The sequence below is a fragment of the Paramisgurnus dabryanus genome, chromosome 7 (genome assembly GCF_030506205.2).
Source record: "Paramisgurnus dabryanus chromosome 7, PD_genome_1.1, whole genome shotgun sequence".
Taxonomy (NCBI): Eukaryota; Metazoa; Chordata; class Actinopteri; order Cypriniformes; family Cobitidae; genus Paramisgurnus; species Paramisgurnus dabryanus.
The window spans coordinates 15,735,538-15,749,540 of record NC_133343.1 but is presented as its reverse complement, the minus strand read 5'-3'; the positions used below and the strand labels follow the sequence as shown (position 1 = coordinate 15,749,540).

The 14,003-nt window shown below is 34.1% G+C and overlaps 1 protein-coding gene and 1 long non-coding RNA gene across 2 annotated transcripts; both read right to left on the bottom strand.

Annotated features, from left to right (window-relative positions):
• Window positions 1-1,135: 1,135 nt before the first annotated feature.
• On the bottom strand, window positions 1,136-8,287 carry LOC135734380 (uncharacterized). Its single transcript, XM_065253254.2, has 2 exons — window positions 8,227-8,287; window positions 1,136-6,534 (listed from the first exon to the last, which is right to left on the bottom strand). Exons 1-2 carry the CDS (start codon window positions 8,285-8,287, stop codon window positions 1,136-1,138), a joined length of 5,460 nt encoding a protein of 1,819 aa, XP_065109326.2.
• A 370-nt stretch (window positions 8,288-8,657) lies between these two features.
• LOC135734348 (uncharacterized) lies at window positions 8,658-10,888 on the bottom strand. The gene is made up of 3 exons (XR_010527286.2): window positions 10,830-10,888; window positions 10,605-10,749; window positions 8,658-9,328 (listed from the first exon to the last, which is right to left on the bottom strand). It is a non-coding gene; the product is annotated as an uncharacterized lncRNA (long non-coding RNA).
• Window positions 10,889-14,003: the final 3,115 nt, after the last annotated feature.

Sequence of the window (14,003 nt, the reverse complement as noted above, 5' to 3'; positions counted from 1 at the left end):
ACTGAAAATAAAATTAAACAAAAATGGGGAGAACTGGGTTAGCTGGCATACCATTTAAAATAGTTGTAAATTATTTATTGTAAACAAACAATAAAGTAATACTGCTTAATAAAAATAACTAAGTTAATTAAAGGGTCATATGATGCAATTTCTTGTTTTTTCTTTGTCTTTGTAGTGTTAAAATTTGTTTTGGCATAATGAAGTTGAATTTTTTTTTAAAAGTGAAGGCTCATCCATACCTTCATAAAACACCTCATTCCAAACACACTCCCACATATGACCCTTGTAAAAAATGAGTTATTGCATGTATAATGTAGAAACATTGTAGATTATGTCATAGCTGTGAAATAAGATGTCAAAAAATATAAACAAAAGGAAAAAAATAAAGTATTAAAACACATAAATAACATTTAAAATAAGGCTGCATGAATAAATGAGTTAGAACTTATCTACATTCCCTAATCAAAGTACATCTCAACAACAACTGGATTTATGGGTTGGTTGACAGAGTTTTAAAAGTTGTTTTTAGTTTACAAACAATTTTGTTCATTTTTTCAGTTGGTTAATTTATCTATTTTAATCTAATATATTTTAAGAGCTAATTATTTTAATCTATGTTACATTGTAGAAGTTTGAATGACTATAACGATAACATTATAATTATTTATTAATCAACCTAAAACACATAATTCACCCCTTTATCAACCAACCCCTGTACCAGCTAACCCAGTTTCCCTACCCTGCCCCAGGGAGCCGCCAATAGTTTGTGTCCTCCCTTAGCCCCTATTTAATAAGTGGCGGAATATTTCCAAAAATGAATGCAAAATGTTTTAACTTATGAAAACTATAGTTCTTTGGACAAATCAATAGTTAAATCTCACATAAACATGGTGTATATATCTTTATGGCTGGATTTATTGAATTCATGTTCTGACGTACATTTATAAAGTATAAATAAACATATATTAAATCCCGAAATATTTAAATATTTTTGGAAATTATTTTAATATAATTATGATTTAAAATTTAATTATTTTAACAACAGTTATATTAAATAATTTAGGCCTTTAGAAAAGTGCAATAGTCAAATTGACATATAGGACAACCGAGTTGCCTATAAAGTGTCTATGTATTTTTACATTAATGTAACAAGTATTGCCTGATGATAACTGTAATATGTTTGTACAATTTCAAAAGTTACACCTTCCATATCTTTTGTATACACATGATCAATTAGTGTACCTTTTTCTGTTGTTGAATTTTGTACCTGTTGAGTGTATCCATGTTGTCCCATTACTTTCATAATTGTGGAAGAAGTAAAGATGTCCTCATTAAAGTCCCCCATGATTATCTTTTGTCCTGGATGCTTCTCCATCTCATTAAAAACATGTAATAGTTGCTGTTGAAACAAATCAGTTTTATATGAATTAGGCCTATACAAAAGTGCAGCAGTCAAATTGACACATGGAAGCACAAAGTACAAACACTCTAAGTTGCAACACTCAGGTACAAAGATATTACACTCAATGTTTTCAGAAAAATAAACTCCAACTCCACCTCCTCTCTGATGTTTTAATTCAGTAAAAAGTGCAGTGCTGTCATCATAACATTTAGCCCTTGGGTTGTTTTTGAACACAAATCCTGGTATCTGTGGTTCTTGGTCATTAACATTTAGCCATGTTTCTGTCAAACAAATACAGTCAGCATTCATCAAAACTGTATGTGATGTAACATCCGGTAAGTGAGCTTTCAGACTTTGTACATTAAGCAGTGCTATTCTAAATGTACCAAGTGATTTACTGAAACTGTACTTTTCCAAAGTTAATTTTGGCATATCTTTTAATGCCAACTCAATTTTGTCATTACAAAATATGACAGAATCTTTAAAGTCCTCAATAATCAGTCCATCAAGAGATCTCACACGGCTCAATGCAACATATGCCTGTCCTGCTGTAAAGATTTTATTAAGTGATACAACAGCTTTATCTACTGTAAGTCCTTGCACTTTGTGAACTGTACATGCCCATGCCAATCTGAGTGGAAACTGCCTTCTTATTCCACCATCATTTGTTACTTGATCTTCTTGTACATTAATTACAGTAGAATTCTGACAAAATCTCTGACTTGTTCTGTGTCTCTGAATTTTTCCAACAATTGGATTATCAAACTCCACATGAATAGCTGATGGTAAATCCTCATTATCTTCACCTTTTTTCTGACTTTCACTTATATGGACAACTGTACCAAAAGCTCCATTAACAAGACCATCAGCAACATCAATATTTTTCTTTAACATAACCCTTGCTCCAACACCCAAGGAAATACATTTAGACAAACATGAGTTGAAAACTTTAGTGTGGTATCCAACTTTACGTTCCATTCTTCCAGTTTTTGAATTTCTGATATAATCCTGAGCATGTATACTAATTGCATTTGGGCAACATTCATGTAGTCTTTCAATGTTGTATTTATCAACCTCTGCATTTGTAGCAAATATGTGAAGATCATTACATTTTTCCCCTGTTTCACATTTTTTCAGTGTAGCAATGTCAGTAGCTGTAAGAGATTCATCTTTTTTACGTACTCTCAGACGATTTAACATCTCAGCAAAAGCTGAATCTTTTTGTCTAACAACTTTGATTAACTGAGCAAGTTCAAAATTGTTTTCCCATATGTTTACTCCTTTTGCATCAGAATAAAGAGCAGTACCCTTTACAGGCGGTAACTGATAGAAATCACCCACAGCAATAATGCTGACTTTTCCAAAAAGAGAGTAATCACCAGTTTGTTTTATTTGTCGCAGCCTTCCATGAATGTATGACAACAGACGATGGTCAACCATAGACACTTCATCAATAATCAAGATTTGCAAATTACCAATGCTCACACGTAAAGAGTTTAATTTTTCATCACTGAGTGGCTGATATGGCAATCTGACATTTGCACCAATTGAAAATGTATTATGAATAGTTGAAGCACCAACATTAAAAGCTGCTACTCCTGTTGAAGCTGTTAAAAGCACAGTAACATCATCAGGATTTTCAGACAACTGAGATAATAGTCTGGATGATTCATAGTGTATTGCCTTAATTAAATGACTTTTTCCTGTTCCTGCTCCACCAGAAATAAACAATCTGAAAGGGTCAGGGTTCTGTCCAAGTATTTTCTGTAGACACCACTTCCGGACTTTATAGAATATAGCAGATTGCTCCTCATTTAATGACCGTAGTAAATCCAATGCAGCGTCTCTGGGCATAATAGTGTGGTTGGTTTCAATAGTACAAACAGTTTGAGGGTTTCCTGTAAGATCTGGAATCACTTCTCGAGTGTCATCATCAGATGATACTTTATTCTTCATTATTTCAATACATTCATGACGTTGTTTTTCAGTTTCAGGACATATTGCAGCCCAAGCATCCTCTAAATCTATATCCTGCTCCAAAAGCTGTTTAGCTTTTTCTATTTTGTCACTTTCTTTTTCAAACAATTCTCTGTTGCAGTCAACAATTGATTTTACTTTATGCAGTGTACAACCAATTTTTATGACACCACTGTTGTAAAAGTCCTCATATGTCTCATAGTTGCTAGGCTTAAGATGACAGTCATCATAATATGGTAGAAAAAGTTGAAGTAATGACTGATAATATTTTTCTGGATCTTTTGTTGGTGAAAATCTTGGATATCTCACAACTGCAGGGTTAGTTCGTGTCCTTCGTTTCACATAACCACAATTATTATTGAGTTTAATAACTTGCTTTAGTGAAGAAACTTCAGATTTTGACAAAACTCTGTACTCTGAACAAAAACTGGCAAGACAAAGATTTTTCATTGGTTCTATATGAGGTCTGTTCTTGTACCTGTCAACAACACTTGTCATCCAATAACTGCTTTCATCATCAGACTGTTCTTTCTCCACTTTATTTTGTAGTAGATGCAAAGGCAAACTCATCTTAACAGGATTTGGTCCTATTGGAATGAATTGTACTTTACGTGAACATTCCTTTAAATGCATGCCTGTCAGTCTGTACACGGCTTCTTGCGAAGAAAGTTCCCTACTGTGTAGGTAAATGCTTCCCAATTGTTTTAATGATGCTTTAGCTTCAAGATTACCATTCATAGCTTCATTTTGTGCACGTTGAAGTAACAGTCCCATTTCTTGCTCAGCTTTCGTGATGTAACTTATAATATAAACCACAACAGAAAAAGCATCTGTGACATACTGAATATCCATATTCCCTTGCCAAGCACGCAATAAATCTCTGTTATACTGGTTTACCCAAATATCTTTTATATTTCTTTTCAGGACAATGCTTTTCTTTTTAGAACATTTGTTGTATGCTTTCTCAAACACAGTCTGATCAATTCCCAGAAATAAAAAAAACGCATCAACTGAATCAAAATTCACTTCAGAGTTTAATGCAGTTTTAACTTTATTTATAATTGCACTTGCTGTTTCATCTTCATCATTCCCTTTGGACTCATCTGCATTAGATGCTCTTGTAATAAAGGTACGGCTAGATGGAGGTCTTGGGAAATTAAAACGGCATACTGTATTTTTCTTGCGACATGTTTTTGAATGTTTAGTACTGTGCTTCTGCACACTGTTTACTGTTTCAAAGAGTTCAGTCTCTTGCTCTGGTGGTGTCTCACAGGTGATATATGTGTCAACGAAATCAACAACCACAGGATCATTAGCTTCATCATCATCATTAAGCTTTGGAGCATTTTCTACCCAAAAAAGACAGTGAACATGAGGAGAACCACGTTGTTGGAATTCAACACGATAAAAATAATCTTTTATTTTACCAATAGGTTCAGCTGGAGACATAATGACATGTTTCAGAAAACAATGCCATCTGTGATCAAACATCCTCGCTGCAGTGACAGGATTTCGTCTCAAAAATGCACATTTTTCAGACCACTCAAGCTCTTCAACAATGATTTGTTTACCCTCTTGTTTAATAATGGTGTTCATCATTTCAGGCCATCTCAGATCCGCAGAACTAAAAGATGCAAAGAAAGTCGGTATGCCAAGTTGTCTAATCAGTGCAAAGAGATCTTTCTGTGTAGACATCCAATACGGAGGTGTCCCTCTGACAGGTCTCAAAAACTTATATCCTTCATTATACTTCAGTATTTTTTGTAAGTTATCAGAATTTGTCAGCATATCTGGTGTTACCTTTGATAACTCATCTTTCTCACAACCTTTGCGTAATGCAATTGAGACATTAGATACAATTTGATCAACTTCTGATATATATTGTGCATAAAAAATGAAGTCTGTGTTCTGTGCAAAACGTCCATCAGCATTCAGTATTCGTGCATTCAGGTATCTTGTCAATGTGATTTTTTCTGGTCTGGCATCATGAAATGTTGGACCACCGGTCGGATAAAGAACAGGAAAGCACTTTGACTCATTTGTTTTATCTGATAACAACCTAACAGGACTGTTACCTTCAGCTGGTGCTACATTTAGTACATCATGAAAATGCTGATCAATAACTTCTGAACCAATATCAACAGGCTGTAGTGATGTGTCTGACAAAAGACCATTTTGCTCTTTAATAAAACTTAAATCTTCTTCTGGCTGAATTTCCAATTCTTCACATTCTTCAACTTCATCACCACTTTTATCTGATACATTATCATCATCCATTTCATCATTAGCATTACTTTGAATATCATCTGGCTCACTCAATGAGTTGACCCACTGCTCATTAAACTCCACATCACTATACAATTTATTGTGTTTAACCAGATACCATAAAGCATTTCTTACATGATCTGTGTGGACATATTTATATTCATAATGGCCTTTGTATGTTAATTTTCGTTTCAGTTTAATCTTTATCATATGGTCATTACATTCATTTCGTGGAAGAATGTTGGTCATCTTTGTAGTATTTACTGGAACACAGACGACAGGTCCATGAACACCTCGCTGTTGACCCCGAGGCAGACAAAGAAGACGTAAGAAAGGAATGTTGAGTGCTATTAGATGTTGTTCCAATGAATTTAAACATTTTAATTCTTTTGGAATCTCCACCAAGTGCATATTGTTGGCAACACTCTCTTCAGGTAGTTTTCCTCTAAGGATTTTTCGATGGCATGTATAGCAAATCCACAATTTACATGACAAATTGCCAGATAAATAACAATTAGACTTACATTCATTGTTACATGCATGTAAATACTTGAGTGTGATACATCTTTTGCTTAAATCAGCTATTTTGTGTCCTTTTTGTTCATAACAATCTCTTATACATTCAATAACCTGTTTTCTGAACAATAAACGATGACATTCACAACAAACACATTCTGGGCCTCTACTGACTTCTTGATGAAACAGATTAATAGTGAAATCAATATCATTCTGTCTTTCCTTCTGTTTTGCATACATTGCACATCCTTTCTGTATTTTACTCTTTTTAAATGTTAAGTTTCCATGATATTTTTTATGAGAATACTGACGTAGCTTTGCTTTAAATGTTGGGTTCTCGTGATACTTTTTATGAAAATACTGGAGTAGCTTTGCTTTAAATGTTGGGTTTTCATGATACTTTTTATGAGAATACTGGAGTAGCTTTGCTTTAAATGTTGCGTTTTCGTGATACTTTTTATGAGAATACTGGAGTAGCTTTGCTTTAAATGTTGGGTTCTCGTGATACTTTTTATGAGAATACTGGAGTAGCTTTGCTTTAAATGTTGCGTTTTCATGATACTTTTTATGAGAATACTGGAGTAGCTTTGCTTTAAATATTGGGTTTTCATGATACTTTTTATGAGAATGCTGGCGTACCTTTGCTTTAAATGTTGGGTTTTCATGATACTTTTTATGAGAATGCTGGCGTACCTTTGCTTTAAATGTTGGGTTTTCATGATAATTTTTATGAGAATGCTGGCGTACCTTTGCTTTAAATGTTGGGTTTTCATGATACTTTTTATGAGAATACTGGCGTACCTTTGCTTTAAATGTTGGGTTTTCATGATACTTTTTATGAGAATACTGGCGTACCTTTGCTTTAAATATTAGATTTCTGTAATACTTTTGTTTGGAATATTCACACATTCTTGATCTAAAAGCTTCATTTGATTTATACTTGGTCTTAGAATACAGCTTAACATATTTCTGAAAATTAATATTTGTGGAATACTTCATCTTTGATTTTTCACACTTTGATCGATGAACATTTAAATCAGTCTTATATTTATCTCTGAGATTTTTAAGTTTCTTTTCTTTATAGTCAATATCTTCAGAATATTTAGATTTTTGGTTATGTATTTTTCTCTGTCTGAATTCATTATCACTATTGTATCTTTCACGTTCTCGCTTATTTTTGAGGTGCTCAATTGGTTCATTTGACTTTCTTTTTCGTAAACACTGTTTAATGCTATTATCATGTCCTACACTTTTGCATGCTTCTGCACAAACATTGTCCTGATTTTTAACACATGTAACAACTTCATAGTGATTACTATTGCAGTGGTTCAGATATATTGCATTATCAGTAAATGACTGACCAGTTGGTGCATGCACATTCCATCTGTCATCATTAAAAGTGAAGATATGTATTTTCAGCAAATCAGCCATACAAAAAATGTCTATTTCTGTGGCCCACGAACCAGAGTAATTCATTTTACATTGTGTCACATAATCTTTCACTGATCTGTACTCTTCTCTTAAATACCTCAAAAATTTTGAACTGTTACTTTCAAGATGTTTCACAACTGCACGTCTGATTTTAAGGTGTTTCTCTTCATTTCCACATACTGCATGTGCTATTGAGCGATAAAAGCAATTACCATCCGGTTTGATACTCTTTGTTTTACATGGTTCTCCTAAGAAACACAAAGTTTCGCCTTGTACCACATTGGATTCATTAGTTAGTTGTAAACGTGTACACAAAGCATCCTGATCTATGGAAATTAGAGGTTTGAAATTGAAATCAGTATTTACAGTTTCTACAATAATGACATCATCCATTGATACATTATTATGCAGCTTGCTCACATGTGCAACCTTTGGATCAGCCTTACGTTTACTCTTACTGGAATCTCCGCTTATTTGATTCAGTTTGCACAGTGTCACTGGTTTGTCTGGACATGTTTGTTTACCATCATCCTTAATACATTTACTCTTGCAACCTGTTGATTTAGGTGAAACTTGAGAAACCCTGCTTTCTTGACCAGATTCACATGAACTTGTATTAGTAATTGAAGCCTTACCAATTACAGATGCTTTCAAACCCGTCACTTCGAATGGGGTTCCCTGAGCATTCAATGACATTGCAAGATTATCAACATGATTAAATAACATGTATATGTCATCACAGTATACCACTACACTTGTTCCATTATATTGTACCATACCTTTACTATTGCGAGAATGAGAATCAACTACAGCATATGTTGTACCTGCCTTTATAACTGCACAAATATAGTCTTTAATATTCAACAAACATGCATCATCATTTAACATTGTCCTCTGAAGCGCTTCATCTATAGACATACATACATCTTGCACATCTTTATCGTAAACATCAACACCAATAACACCTGAGAAAGATTCAGCACGATTTATTGAAAATATTGTATTATACAGTGTGTGCACAGTTGGCAATTCAGCAATAGAAACATGTCCTCGGCCTGTCTCATCATTGATCTTCCCCTGCAGTCGCATACATGTGTACAGCTCATCTCCTTTCATTAGAACAGCATTCAGGTCTTCTGTTGTCCATGTCAGCACATCCTTTAGCTCACTCATCATTATAGCCATAATGCTATTTACTGCACACTGTCTGTTACGGTTGAAACTAAACCGTGCATCACCCTGATGGAATGAACCCTGTATGACTTTTTGTATAAACTGATCAGAGTTATTGGCATCCAAACTTTTTACAATATCACTATAGGTTTTCTTAGATCTTGGAGAATTTATGATACACATTGGACTTGTCTTGGTAGACATTGGAGAAGTTGTGGTACACATTGGACTTGTCTTGGTAGACATTGGAGGAGTTGTGGTACACATTGGACTTGTCTTGGAAGACATTGGAGAAGTTGTGGTACACATTGGAGTTGTCTTGGTATACAATGGAGGAGTTTTGGTATACATTGGAGGAGTGTTGTTTGATATTGGAAGAGCATTTGAACACTTTGGAATAACATTGGTCTTATTTGCACTCAGCAATGCCGAGTATGGCACATGTGCCTCTTTTTTAAGAGGTGGCACAACCTCTGCCAAGTCCATGGAGGAACCAACAGCATAACGGTCAGCCATCCTTCTTTTCGCTGCCTGGGACCGCCGGAAACCCTTTCCACGTGGCATCTGCAATTACATAACACAAAGAAAATCATCAGTTAAATATTGTGCTTATTTTATAACTTCACTTGCTAAACTCTAACCTTTTACATATAACTTACTTAAATGTTATATGAGCATTATTTTAATAAAATAATATAATATATATAATATGCTTCGAACAACTCATTTTCATTTTTTCAACAATACAATAATGTTAACATTTATACAATTATACTAGGGAAATGTAAATTATCAACTGAACAGGAGCACAATTGATTAAAACAATTATAATTTGATGTTATCATTTTAAAAAAAAAATGTTAAACTTTTCCGTTTATATATGTTTTTTATGGTAACTGTATAAAAAAATTATATCCTAAATACAATAAAAAAATAAAAATACTATAGCTTAATGACAACTATTACTCATTTAATAAAAGTAACATTACTATTATCCTAATACGCTATATAAACAGGTAAATGTTAATTTACTTCCAACAAGTGGGCACCTTAGTCCACATTGATATTTACAGAAACAAAGCTGAGGTGCAATTAAAATATTTATGTTGTCTTTCATGGGATTCCCACGCACAGTCACATTAGCATGACAGCTTTTAGATTAGTGGTTTTTCATAAACAACAAATAACTTATTAGTGAAAAGTGATAAAAATCACAAACACACTACATGACACAATATATGATGAATGAGCAATACCAAAAAGCAAGTAAAGGCTGTGCTGTTGAGTTAACAATTGGTTCATGTTACAATATTAATTCTATTTAATAAATCTTTATATGGATTTAAAGGGACTGTCAGTACGATTTACCCCCATCTAGTGGTGAAATTATATTTTGCATTCAAATAAATACGGCTCTCTAATGCCTAGCATTTCCAAATGTGAGTTTTAACTACAGCAACCATCAAGTACTCACTGATCTCCTTGTCCATTGCACCCGCATCATGTGATTTTAATTAAAACGCATTGTGGAAACATGTTGGTACATTAGTGCTTTTTGTCCCTCTCTGCTATTATAGTTTATCAATACAGCAGAATGACATGGAAGTTTACTTGGACTTACCCGTTTAATGTAAGTAAAAAGAAATTCTATTCTTACAAAGAAAATTCAGTTTATTAGCGGAGGTCATTTGACACCAATGAGGACATATTTATGAATACAGACATTCGTTTTGATTAATAAAACACTTAAAATAATACTAACAGGGCCTTTAAAGGCAGAATCCACAACGTTTGAAAGCCAATGTTGATAATTGAAATCGCTTAAACAACACTCCCTTACCCCAATAGAATCTGGACCTTCTTTTGATAGACCCGCCCCACGCTTACGCAATCCTGGCAACAATGTTGGTTAGTGGAAACACCCCTTACTGCTCACTGGCCCAACTTGCTTTTCCAAAGCGTTTTTCAGATAATATGAACTCCGCCTTTAAGGTAACCATAACAATGTGATCACTATACTGCCTGTAGTTTCACAAAGACAAATCATGGGTTTAACATGACATACCTTAGACTGAGTTCTGTAAGTCTTCTGAAAAACAAGAAGAAAGTTAAAATTAGTTCACAAAACATTAATATTACCAAACAATCTAATTTAATCAATAACTATATGTTACAATGATTATTAAGTACTAAATTAACTAATTTGCTGCCAGCCTTTTTTTAAACAGTTGCCTGGCAGCATTTTTGTGCTTTTCACTAAATTTCTTGAAGGAAAAAAGGTGTAATATAAATATATAAACATACAAATATATCAAATGAAAGAACAAACCCTTAGCTTTCAAACAAACAAAGTAAAAAGTTTTGTCCAATATTTACCTTTTTAACTTAATTTAACCACTGAAATAATGATATTTGTCTTACAAAATATAAAATTTTCAGGAAAAAGCCTAAAAAAGATTTTTGTAAAGAAGTTTACATTAGAGATCACCCTCACACATGCAGTTTTAAAATGCGATAAAAACGGTATTAACACTTTTCTTATAAACTTTAAAAATAGATATTTTTATCTACATAGAACCGGAGACCCCTTGCAAAGAAGTCACAATTTTATTCCACCATGTTTTTACAGAAGCCCTTAAAGGTGAAGTTTGTATAATGTGCCACTAGATGACGCCCTTCCACACAAACAATAACAATCATGTAGTTTATTTTGCTAAAGGACCATAAAAATTATGGGATATGTTGTCTTTAACTCAACCGCTAATAGCCATCAATTAGACTGGAACGAGAAATCATGTTTACAGATGAGGTAAAGTAAACAAATTTTATAAATGTTGCATAAGATGGTTTGTGTAATGTTCAAAATAAATTTATTACTCATAGATGGGGATAGGGAAATTGGTCCAGATCACGTGGTTTCAGACTCAATCAGAATCAGACGTTACCTTCCAATCAGGACTCGGATACATATGCAGGGTTTAAATTGGGCCAGGGCCATCTGGGACTAACAGACTAAAGGTCTTACTCTGCTCCGCGCCAGTGTACGCGCTGCACTGGTGCGCGTGAACTGACACGAATAATTACGTGTTTTCATTCATAGGCTTCAAACACTCGTGCATGCGGTGCAACCACGACAAAACCGGGTTTTTACTGCTCATTTAAACAACGCGTTGATCGTTTTTATCACTATGTGCTCAGTTAATCTACATCAGTACGCAGCTCCGTGTCTCACTCAGAACCTCAAGAACGCGCATTCACACAGGAGGAAAACATTACACATTGTAGAGATGAGAGATAAAGAGACGTAATGTGGATATTAACGTCATTGATAGGCCACTGCTCTGCCCCATCTCTCTGTTTAGAATGACAATTTGCTAATGATTTACAAGTAGTTGAAAACAATAGAGATATTGTTAATAATAAGCTGGACAAAATATATAACACTGGACAAGTGCTTTTTGGATGTTTTACTGCAATTATCTTACAAACTTTACATTTAAATGTACAAAATTTGCTTACTTGGATGTCTCTGACAATAAAATGTTTGTCCTGTGATCCTGGATAACAACATAATTGATGTCTGACTGTTTCGGATTTTGAGAGCTAAAAACATATTTGATTTTGAAAAGCTAATTGTACTTACAGGCATTGCCCTCACAGGGATTATCTTTAAAGCTATTTTTTTTTTCAAAAGAACCAAAAAATCAGGATAAAGTGCGAGTACACCGTATTTCTTTTCCAAATGTGAACAGGAAGTAAGCTGAACATATTTTTGTATGTAAAATAGACCCCTTTAATTTTTGAAAACATTGAACGACTAGCTTGACTGCATGTGCACCATGGGATCAAACTGTTCATACAATCCAGACTTTCTAATTTAATTTAACAGGGCTGATAAATGATGACTTATCTTAAATAAAGTGAGTACTACAAACATCAAGCGTTTTAGTTCTTTGCATTGTCCCAATATGCACATTTAATTGCTTGCAGGCACAGATGTTCACTTTTTTTTTTAAATAAATATGAGATCTGACCTACGGTAATCCTGAAAAACTGAATTGCAGTGCTGGTGTAATATTCGCAGCTAATAATGCAAGTTAAGGCTATGCAAAAAAAAATCACCTGCGATTCTCATGCATGTTTCATCAGTAAAGCCGGTTTCTTGAGTAGAAGTAAATTGCCATGAGCTGGTTTCAGATGGAGCAGCATTTACTACACAAAGTGTAGTTGACAGAGAATCTAGGCAAAATTGCGTTAATAATCGATGAAAGTCGATTTTGATAATCTATGCGATTTTACCTAGCTTCTCTGTGAACTACGGCTGTGTGTAGTAGGGCTGTCACTTTTGAGAAAAATCAAATTCGAACGGATTTCGAATATCATGCAATGTATCCGAATATATTCGAATATCTAGGCACCCCCCCCCACGCGCATCAAAAACCCATCATAATGGAGATTTAATCACAAAATTATTAACAGTGACATTCATACACAGGGTTGTCTGGATTACTTTTTTACTTAACGTTTGAAATAGCAGGTTATCAACTTATGAATAACAAACTTATATATATATATATATATATATATATATATATATATAAAATGATTCAGAACAGTTACAAACAATAACGTGACAACTTAAATAGCAACAGGAGTATATAGGCAGTCTATAAAAAAACTCAGCGGAATTCCGCGGATTTAATGCCCGTCATTGACAAGGACACATATCCCGCGCTTGAGCGTGTTTGTGACCAGAACTGTCATTGACAACAAGCACACATACAAAGCCAATCCGGCGCGTTTCTGAGCCGTCATTCACAAGTTCATTAACCCTGCGCATGCTGTTTGCTTGCCCATTTTCAATGATAGAGAGCACAAACCCTTTGATACTTGAGATGAAATTAAACTTACCGCTGAGTTAAGCAGATCTCACTTGACTCTGTCGTCTATGTGACAGTCAGCACATGATCATTTAAAATCCGTTTACAAGACAAATGCTGTTGTAGTTTAATATAAACTTTACATTGCGTTGTAAAAATGATGAAATAATCTTCATACATGCTAATTTCATAATGCGAACGTATTAACGCTTTTTACTCTGCTATAATATTTAACACTATAAACAATATGTAATTTTATATACAAACTATAATTCTATCTTGACATGCACATGAGGTACATTTTAGTTCCATTTGACTCGCTCTTTTGCGCACAGTTGCAATCGTCGGTCTCACTCTCC

Excerpts from the sequence above, each read along its gene's own strand:
- LOC135734380 (XM_065253254.2), bottom strand. The coding sequence starts at position 8,287 with ATGTCATTGAATGCTCAGGGAACCCCATTCGAAGTGACGGGTTTGAAA. Across the intron at positions 6,535-8,226 it reads TTTGAAAGCATCTGTAATTG|CAAAGCTACTCCAGTATTTT; the intron begins GTAAGGCTTCAA and ends CAACATTTAAAG.